At 38.4% G+C, this 10989-nt stretch overlaps 1 protein-coding gene across 1 annotated transcript in view; it reads left to right on the plus strand.

Moving 5' to 3' along the window:
• The window catches only part of LOC132406709 (Y+L amino acid transporter 2-like), a 94046-nt gene extending 83765 nt beyond the window's left edge, over positions 1-10281 (plus strand). Inside the window, exons 8-10 of the mRNA XM_059992584.1 lie at positions 95-244; positions 6726-6909; positions 10012-10281. Coding sequence (XP_059848567.1) covers positions 95-244; positions 6726-6909; positions 10012-10112 — 435 coding nt within the window. The 3' untranslated portion in view covers positions 10113-10281. The remainder of the gene's footprint in view (positions 1-94; positions 245-6725; positions 6910-10011) is intronic.
• Positions 10282-10989: the final 708 nt, after the last annotated feature.

Genomic DNA, 10989 nt, shown 5'->3' on the forward strand with positions numbered 1-10989 from the left:
ATCCACTTACAGTGCAGGATCAAAAGAAAACTCCTTCCATCCTTTTTAATAATGTAATATTCTGATTTCTATAATTGATATTCAATGTTGACAGGGTCTATTATCGATTATCTATCTAAGTGCCGAGGACATATACGGACTCATTTACTACTTCAGCTTCAGTTATTGGCTCTTTATTGGACTTACCATTATTGGGCAATTATACCTACGCTGGAAGGAGCCAAATCGACACAGGCCTTTCAAGGTAAGACCTAGTACTAAAGGCTTAAGTAAAAAACCAAGAGTTCAACATTTTAAGGCAGGCAGACAATGTTCTTGAAATGTTGTCTGCCACAATCACAGCAAATGCATTTATTTTCTTGGATTAAAGGAGGAAAGAAGTCAGCTGGTGTTCCTGACATAAGTCTAACCTATTAAGATCTGCTGCAAAGTTCATGTGTAAATATGAGATGAGAACAGCATCAGCCATGACCATAATGACCTGGTGGTAGCACACATGGATCCTCAATACCAAGTTCACATTCCCAGTCAGTTTCACAATATCTGCAGCAAAAGAAATACAGATGCTGGAAATATGAAACAAAAAAAGAAAAAAAAACCTCAGGTCAGATAAAATATGTGGAAAATAGAAAAAGAGTTCATGATTAAACTCATCTCAAGCTTCTAGCCATGTACTATTATCAATTTTAAATGACATTTCAATGACAAACTCTACCATCATGGATAATGCCTGGGCATGTCCAGTCTGATGGTGTAAATACCTCTGTAATCCGTCCCTCCTGAATGATTAGTCTTTGTTTACAATCAAATGCCAATTCATGCTTCAGCGAGACCTTCATCCTTCTTAAAATTCTTTTTCTCTAGTTTTATTCCAATGGCTTCTTTCACCAGGCAGTCCCAAAAGCCGCTAGCATGGCACAGCAGTTTTGTGCCATCAAAGTCAAATGCTTCGAATGCTTACACCCCAAATGCTTCTTAAGATATGTTGATGACACCTTTCTGGTGTGGCCTCATGAACTCCTGGCACTCCAACAAATCCATGACCATCTGAACAGCATACATCTAAATATTAAATTCACAAGGGGGATGAAGAAGGATTGCCTCCCATTCCTGGACGTTCGGATACAACAGAAACTGGACAGTAGCCTCAGTCATGACGTCTATTGGAAACCCATTCATATGGACCTGTAGCTCAACAATCACAGTCACTACACCGCCAAACATAGAACAGTTCTTTCTACTTTGGTTAACCATACAAAAACTATCTTGGACCTGGAGAGTCTCCCCAAGGAAATAAGACGATTATACACATTCCTACAGAATGACTACAAGGTGAAGGAAATCAATTGGGGCCCTTAAAAGGGCCAATAGAAAAACCAGGAAACCTACAATGAAGAGAAACCCATTGATACCGCCTGTCTCTCCTATACTTCCATGCTTTCTGAAAGAATCACCAGGATCCTGAAGAAATACTGAATCAAAACCATTCACAAACCTTTAAGGAGGCTCAAATCACAGTCTATGCAGGTCAAAGATGACCTGGGACTTGGGATGGCTGGTGTTTACAGGATTCCCTGCGAATGCAAAGCAGAGCATATCAGCCAGATGGGGAAACTTGCATCAAGAAGCACAAGAGGTATATCCATTTGGGTTACCTAGAGAAATTGGCAGTAGCAGAACATTGCATTCGCAATGGCTATAGGATTGACTTTGATGGCACAAAACTACTGTGCCACATCAATGGCTTTTGGGACCACCTGGTTAAGGAAGCAATTGAAATAAATCTAGAGAAAAAGAATTTTAACAATGAGGCTCTAAGTAAGAACTGGAATTCAGGGGTACGTATAACACTAAACTAGACATGCCTAGGTGTTATCCCTAAAGCATATGACAGAATTTGTCATTGAAGCGTTGATTAAAATCAACATCTGTACTCGGCTAGAAGCCCAAGATTTTATTCGTCATACAGTGCCTATAAAAAGTCCCCCCTTGGAATTTTTCATGTTTTATTGTTTTACAGCATTGAATCATATTGGATTTAATTTGGCTTTTTTTTACACTGATCAACAAAATAGGACTCTTTCATGTTAAAGTGAAAACAGATCTCTACAAAGTAACCTAAATTAATTACAAATATAAAACACAAAATAATTGATTGCATAAGTATTCACCCCCTTCAAGTCAGCATTTAGTAAATGCACATTTGGTAGCAATTACAGTCTTGAGTGTTGTGGATAGGTCTCTATCAGCTTTGCATATCTGGACACTGCAATTTTCCCCACTCTTCTTTACAAAACTGATCAAGCTCTGTTCAATTGGGGATAGTGAGTGAACAGCCCTTTTCAAATCAGCCACAAATTCTCAATTGGATTGAAGTCTGGACTCTGATTTGCCAATTCTAAGACATGAACTTTGTTGTTTTAAGGCTATTCCTGTGTAGCTTTGGCTTGGGGTCATTGTCTTGCTGGAAAACAAATCTTCTCCTAAGTCACAGTTCTCTTGCAGACTACATCAGATTTTCTTCCAGGATTTCCCTGTATTGTGCTGCATTCATTTTACCCTCTCATAAGCCTTCCAGGGCCTGCTGCAGTGTAGCATTCCCACAGCATGATGCTGCCACTACCATGTTTCACAGTAGGGATGGTGTAATTTTGATGATGTGTGGTGTTTGGTTTACACCGAAGATAGCATTTAGTCTGATGGCCAAAAATCTCAATTTTGGTTTCATCAGACCATATAACCTTCTTCCAGTTGACTTCAGAATCTCCCACATGCCTTCTGGCAAACTCTAGCCAAGATTTAATGTGAGTTTTTTTCAACAGTGGCTTTTTCTTTGCCACTCTCCCATTAGGCTATGACTGGGGAAGCATCTGGGCAACAATTGTATGCGCAGTCTCTCCCTCCCTAGTCCCCTTCTTGCATGGTCACTCAGTTTTTGAGGATGGCCTACTCTAGGCAGATTTACATCTGTGCCATATTCCTTCCACTTCTTGATGATTGACTTAACTGTACTCCAAGGGATATTCAGTGAGTTAGAAATTTTCTTGTATCCATCTCCTGACTTGTGCTTTTCAATAACCTCTTCGCAGAGTTGCTTGGAGTATTCTTTTGTCTTCATGGTGTAGTTTTTGTAAGGATACTGACTCGCCAACAATTCAATCTTCCAGATATGGGTGTATCTCCAAAAACAGATCTCCACTTAACTAATTCTGTGACTTCTAAAACCAATTGGCTGCACCAGTGATGAACTGATACATCATATTAAAGGAGGGTGAATACTTAAGCAATCAATTATTTTGTGTTTAATATTTGTAATTAATTTTGATCACTTTGTAGAGATGTTTTTTACTTTTTTCTGTTGATCAGTGTTAACAAAGCCAAATTAAATCCACTTTGATGCAATGTTGCAAAATAATAAAACATGAAAACTTCTGGGGGTTGGGGGGGAATACTTTTTATAGGCACTGTATATGTCATGAAAGCACAAGATCCTTTTTCAAACAGGGTTTATGTTTAAATGGTCCTGTGTCCATAGGCCACAAACCAGAGATACAAGTTAAAATCCTAGATTGCAGGTGATTCAGTTAATAACATACAGTAAATCTGAAATAAATGGTTAACTTAATGGTGATCATAAAAGCTATCAGAATATCCCAATAACTCATTTGGTGTATTAATGTTTTCAAGAAATTAGTCTTTCGTACCCAATTTGATCTATTCACCTTATTGACTCCTCACTGCCTTCTGGAATACCATTTCATTCAGGGGACATTTAAAAATAATCTGTTTGTAGTTTATGCCATTACAAAAGGTAACACAACTTGCTTGACCTTTGGTCCCACCTCCCAAGCTCAGAACTTTTTCTGACTATTAGTTGGTACACGTAGTCATAGAGTCTGTGCTAATCCCATCTTCCTGCATCTGGCCCACAATCCTGTATTCCTTTCCTATCTACCTACCTGTCCAAGTGCTTTTGAAATGTTTAAATGTGCCCACCTCTACCATCTCTTTTGACAGCTTGTTCTATAACACAGCACCACCTGTATGGAAAAGCTTGCCCCCTCAGATCTCCTTTAAATATTTTCCTTCTTAGCTTAAACTTATGTCCTCTGGTTTTAGACTCGCCTTCTCAGTCTCCTGCACTCCAATGAGCACAATCCCAATTTATCCAATCTCTCCTTCTAAATAAAGCCTTCCACTCCAGATTAAGTAATCTGCACTAGAGAAGTCAAGGCATTTATAGATAGGAAAATATGAATTCCCAGTTCTACCATAACCTTTCTGAAATGTGGGCAATGAACTATGAACATAGGGCAAACTCTTTTTGTAACCTGATCTTATTTACTTTTGCATGTCAGAGCTCAGAATATTTCATTGTGAATAATTTACGAACATACTGTAACTTCTCCAACTAATTCCATCTAGTCTGTCCCCCAGGGTCCTTTAGAGAGTGTGCAGATGTTGTAATGCATAAATTATTGAAATTGGCTGGGTAGATTGAAAAAGTGCTTAATACGAAAGACACATTTTATAGCTTCAATAATTTGCTGGAAGAACACAGAAGACCAAGTAGCATCTGTGGGAGGAAATGAATTGTCAAAAACCTTTATGCAGGGTTTCAACCTGAAACATCAACTGTCCCTTTGATAGCTGGATGTGATAGTAAAAATGTAAGGGTTTTGAATCTAGAAAAGATTAGTAAGAATAGTTCCTGGAATTCTTGACTACAGTTACAAGGTAGTGAGGCTGGAGCTGTTTACTTTAGAACAGAGAAGTCTGAGATGAATTTTTATATTATTATGTAAAATTATAAGATGGATCATGGCAAGCTGTTGTATTTGATGCAGGGATCAAAGACTGAAGGACAGAAGTATAAAATATTGGGCAAGAGAAACAGGAGAAACTTGACGAAAAAATAGCCGGAATACAGAACACACTACCTGCAAATATATAGGAAGCAGATTTCATTGTGCGATAAAGTGTGAATTGAATAAATACAGCGGATTCTGGTTAAGTGGGTCATTGGTTAATGGGCAGCTGCTTATTTGGGACAACTCTAAAAGAACAATATCTAATTGTAAAAAACAGCCAGGATTCTCTTCGTTTATTTGGGACACTATGCTGCTTAATTGGACAGGAGATTGTTGTCAAACAGTTTCTAACTAGAGTCATTCGTGTTCGCTTAGACACAACGTGCTTACAGCAAAGTTTTTAAACACTGTCAGTTGCATGTGTGTTCAAAAAAGTGATTTTTGTCACTGATAGATCCTGACAAATTAGTAGTAAGACCATTCAGAACTGTGTTCCTCACTGCAGTTTCAAGCATTCAGATTTGGAAATGTTAGAAACAGCACAGAATGAAAATGAAACAATCTCACGACTTCAACAAGTTAGGAACTACGAAGATTTTGAAGATATTGACAATCATCTTGAATGTTACCTTTGGTTCCTCGCCAGACACTCAGCTCTCACCTCTGGCTCCAAGTAGCTGTTTGCATGTGACAGTGGCCATACCCTAGTACACCACTTCAACAGGCAGGCTAAGCCCAGTGAAGATAGCCATCAGGTCTCATATCCTGGTGAGATAGGAGATATATGTCTCTCCTAACATATGAAGTAGGCTCTGTGGCAGTCTGGGCAGATGAGATCTACAGTCAGATCCAACAGCAATTCTGCAACATTACGTGAAGAGTGAAGGGCACGACGAGGTCCTAATCATCCACTGAAACCAGAGAGTGGTACCACTAGACACAGACTTTTAAAGCTGAGAGAGTGGAACTGCCCCAGTGCAATGTTGTTTCCACTTTAAAAACTCTCCTGCACATGTCATCATCAGATAAGATGGACAACCATCTTATTGGAAGTGTTATAATTAGTTTTGTATTTTATTTAGATACCACATTTGTTACTCAATTAAATGTTAGCTTGTCTTTTTTTATAACCCTTTTAACCATTTCCATGAAACTTCAGCTAATTGGAACAGCCATTTAATTGGGTCAAAATGTATTGGTCCCAATTTGAATCAATTAACTGGAATCCACTTGTACGGCAGGCAGAAGTTTTCAAAACTACAGAGAGAGGATGAGTAGGTGAACTGAATTTGTTCTGGTAGAGAGCTATTGTAGATACAGTGTGCCTTTTTTTTTGAGTTGAATCCATTTAATAACATCAGGTCTGCGAATGTAAATTTCTGAAGTAATGTATATTTGAGAGTAGTAAAATGGGCTGTTCAACCTCCTTGTCCTGCTCTGCCATTCTAGTAGGCTGTATATTAACAACTTTTCCTCACTTTGGTTTCATGTGCTTTAATATCCTTGCCTAACAAAAAGATTGCATATTAGATGTCCAAACATCAATTATTTTTGAAGTAGGAATTCCAGATTTTTGCTATACTTTTGTACAAAATGCTTCCTAACAGCCCCTGAATGATTGTTTTTAATATTGAGGTTATTTCTCCTCTGTCGGACTCTCCCCACCGGCAGTGAATGGCATATCCTTTATTCTTAAGCTCTTCAAACAGATGATCCTTAATTTTCTACAGGAAATGAGTTCTTTGATTCATATTTAAACTTTAAATATGTAGATTCTTCTGTCTGGGTGATCTATGGCCAACCAATCCTTCTGGGGTATGCAGCCTAGAACTTGATGCTCTTTACCAGCAGCTTGAAATTGCCTTGATTTATCTTTGTTTAGGAATTTGATCATTTTCTCGTTCTTAATTTCAGGTCCACGTGATTTTTCCAGTCTTCTTCTGTGTATGCATTTTAGGCTTAATAGCAGTGCCTGCGTACACCGACACTATCAATTCTCTAATTGGGGTTGGAATTGGACTGATAGGAATCCCCGTGTATATTGTAGGACGAATGGCATCAAAGTTGAGATACCCTATATTCTTACAGATAATTTCAGGTAAGATGATTAATAAATAATGAGTACATAAAAGCCTCATTATATTTGTTTCTTTAAATTTGTGCACAACATAAAATTTGCTACCTCCATACTATTAAAATATATTAAATATTTCTGGAATAGTGAATTTGAAGTGAAACAGAAGTTGCATTCTAGTTTTGTGACTAGTCTCTTATTTCTGCCATGAGAAAAGTAATTAGGTGATGAACTGAAGAGCAGTTCCCTTATCCACAACCCTGCCATACAAGTAGGCTAGACAAGGGAGATGCAAAGTATGTTGTGTATTTGGAGTTTCAGAAGGCCTTTGACAAGGTGCCGCACATGAGGCCGCTAAACAAGATAAGAGCCCATGGAATTATGGGAAAGTTAGATACGTGGATTGAGCATTGGCTGAATGGCAGGAAATAGAGTGGGAGTGAAGGGATCCCATTCTGGTTGGCTGCCGGTTACCAGAGGTGTTCCACAGGGGTCCATGTTGGGGCTGCTTTGTTTCACATTGTACATCAACGATTTGGGTTATGGAATAGATGGCTTTGTGGCTAAGTTTGCTGATGATACAAAGATAGGTGGAGGGGCCGGTAGTGCTGAGGAAACAGAGAGTCTGCAGAGAGACTTGGATAGATTGGGAGAATGGGCAAAGAAGTGGCAAATGAAATACAATGTTGGAAAGTGTATGGTCATGCACTTCGGTAGAAGAAATAAACGGGCAGACTATTATTTAAATGGAGAGAGAAGTCAAAGTTCTGAAATGCAATGGGTCTTGGGAGTCCTCGTGCAGGATACCCTTAAGGTTAACCTCCAGGTTGAGTCGGTGGTGAAGAAGGTGAATGCAATGTTGGCATTCATTTCTAGAGGAACAGAGTATAGGAGCAGGGATGTGATGTTGAGGCTCTATAGGGCACTGTTAAGACCTCTCTTGGAGCACTGTGTGCAGTTTTAGGCTCCTTATTTAAGAAAGGATGTGCTGACGTTGGAGAAGGTTCAGAGAAGATTCACTAGAATGATTCCGGGAACTGGAGGGTTAACATATGAGGAACACTTGACCGCTGTTGGACTGTACTGCTTGGAGTTTAGAAGAAAGAGGGGGGACCTCATAGAAATATTTTGAATGTTGACAGAGTGGATGTGGCAAGGTTGTTTCCCATGGTGGGGGAGTCTAATACAAGAGAGCATGACTTAAGGATTGAAGGGCACCCATTCAGAACAGAGATGCGAAGAAATTTTTTTAGCCAGAGGGTGGTGAATCTGTGGAATTTGTTGCCACGGGTGGCAGTGGAGTTCAAGCCATTGGGTGTATTTAAGGCAGAGATTGATTGATATCTGAGTAGCCAGGGCATCAATGGTTATGGTGAGAAGGTGGAGGAGTGGAAATAAATGGGAGAATGGATCAGCTCATGATGAAATGGCGGAGCAGACTCAATGGGCCAAATGGCCGACTTCTGCTCCTTTGTCTTATGGTCTTATACTGCTGTCCTCTTCCTGCCCAAAGATCCATGCCAACTTAATGAGACAATGTTTTTTTCTAAACATAAAGGGCAAATTATCAAACAAAAAAGATTAAACATTGTCAGTTGATATGGTGGTAAATATGTCTTTGAGTGAAATGTAGCTCATCAATTGAACCAAAACAAAAGAAGTGTAATTGCAATGAAATCCTTAACTAATTCACTACTGCTTGAAATAGAGTTTTGTTTTTTAAAAACAGAAAGGGTGTATTTCCTGAATAAAGAGAGGTTTAGTATCAATCTATGCAAATTCTGCAAATGCTAACTTAGCATCTGCCATTATTTTATATTTCCCGTTTATTTTAAGGCATTTGCTCTGTACTGGGCTAGAATTTCACAAGAATCATATACACTCCTGGTGTCAATCAAGATCACTGCAACAGAAAGCTTTGTTCTGTTTTTGCTGTGCATGGAAGTATAACAACTTGTATCCATATAGAATGGTTTAAAGTAACCTCGTTAAGATGGTTATGTATGGAAAAAAAGAGAAGAAATATTAGGTGATCCTAAGCAAAATCAGAAGACAAGACCTGCAGGAAGTAAATTTCAATTCATGGGCTAGATTATCTAAAGGTCACTAATGGCAGGTGATGGAGGAGAAAAAGAATATTTAAAATGGAGATGAAAGATTGGGGGAAGTGAAGCTATGAATTGAATTGACTGTATTACTTACATCCTTCATATACATGAGGAGTAAAAATCTTTACGTTCTGTCTCCATCTAAATGTGCTATGTACAATTTATAGTAATTTATAATAAATATTATGTACAACAGGATAGTCAATATAACATAGAAATACAGTTTCATCAGTATGAGTTAAGTAGTCTGATGGTGTGGTGACAGAAGCTGTCCCAGAGCCTGTTGGTCTTGGCTTATATGTTGCTGTACCATATTCTGGATGGTAACAGCTGGAACAGTTTGTGGTTGGGGTGACTTGGGTCCCCTATGATTCTTCAGGCCCTTTTTATACACTTGACTTTGTAAATATCCTGAATAGTGGGATGTTCACATCTACATCTACTCTCTGCAGAGCAGGACAAGGAGGTTGAACAGCCCATTTTATGCTCTGAAATGTACATTACTTAAGAAATTTACAATAGCGGACCTGATGTTATCAAAGAATGGATTCAACTCAAAAAGAATCACAGTGCATCTACAACGGCTCTTTACCAGAACAAATTCAGTTCACCTACTCATCCTCTCTCTGTAATTTTGAGGGAAGTACGGTTCCCATCCCAGGCAGTGATGCAGCCAGTCAGGATGCTCCCAATTGTGCCCCTATAGAAAGTTCTTGGGATTTGGGGGCCCACACCAAACTACTTAAACCATATAAGGTGAAAGAGGTGCTGTTATGCCCTTTTCACACACAGACGGTATGTACAGACCACTTGAGATCCTTGGTGATGTGTATGCCGAGGGACTTAAAGATGTTCACCCTCTCGACCTCAGATCCATTGATATCAATAGGGGCTAGCCTGACTCCATTTCTCCTGTAGTTCACAAACAGCTTCTTTGTGAGAGAATTTTTAAATTTTAGTAAGTCATTTTTGTTTTTTCCCATTTCTGAGTCCTAAATCACTCTATTTTTCTCCACAGCTAAATTCATTAGATGTACCCAGCTGCTCTTTTTCAGTGTGCTGATTGAGAAAGATATCACAGAACAGGAAAATGAAACTAATAAACAAATGACTGACTGACAATCAATAAAACACCAGAGCTCAATAATGTCAAACTGAATGAATTTCTACTCTGCTAAATAGTCTTCAAGTTAAATCTTAATTTTAAGTAACTTATTTAACTTTGTAAAAACAAGAATTCAGTATTTTGTAAAACTTAATGTTAAAGTTTGTGAGGCTTATCTGCTGCAGGATTAATTGGGGAGGTAGAGAGCAATGTAGACAATGGATGGTGGTATTATCCAAAACACCCATAGAGGAATGAGTTAATTCTAAAAAAACTGCCTCCAGCAGAGGATATTATTCAGCCCTATAAACTGAAATTTGGATTAAGTTATTTTCCTCTCCAGTTTTATTGTAATTGCCCTACTCCAAATTTTATTCTTTCATTATTTGTATATACAGTAATTTTTCTGGGTTCTCTTTGCTCAGTAATGTTTACAACTGACAATGGTATCCTGCTGTGTAAGTGCTAGTGCAATAAAGAAACTATTGCTGAAATATTTTTTTACCCTGAAATTCCAAAGAATTGATTTTTTGCTTGCTAGTCAAGTTAGGTCTTTCCGAGTAATTCGTGAAAACGTAGATCCTAAAAAATGAAGCCTCACTGTTGAGATTTTAAAACATCGCTAGTAGTATAACGTCTTCAATGAAATGATTCTTAATATTAAACAGGACATTAACCATGGGGCTGTACTTTTCAGGTGAGGTGAGTATACACGTTTTCATATAATCTATTCAGCCTGGATGCTACAAGCACTTATTAACATGAAGAATTTATTCCAGGCAGAAATACCTTGGTACAAGTCAGCTACTCAAATGAGTATTTTGGTATGTTTGTTACTTTAGAAATACATTAAATTTACACTTCCAGACTCTTTCAAATTGTATGGCACAG

Source organism: Hypanus sabinus, chromosome 17 (genome assembly GCF_030144855.1).
Source record: "Hypanus sabinus isolate sHypSab1 chromosome 17, sHypSab1.hap1, whole genome shotgun sequence".
Taxonomy (NCBI): domain Eukaryota; kingdom Metazoa; phylum Chordata; class Chondrichthyes; order Myliobatiformes; family Dasyatidae; genus Hypanus; species Hypanus sabinus.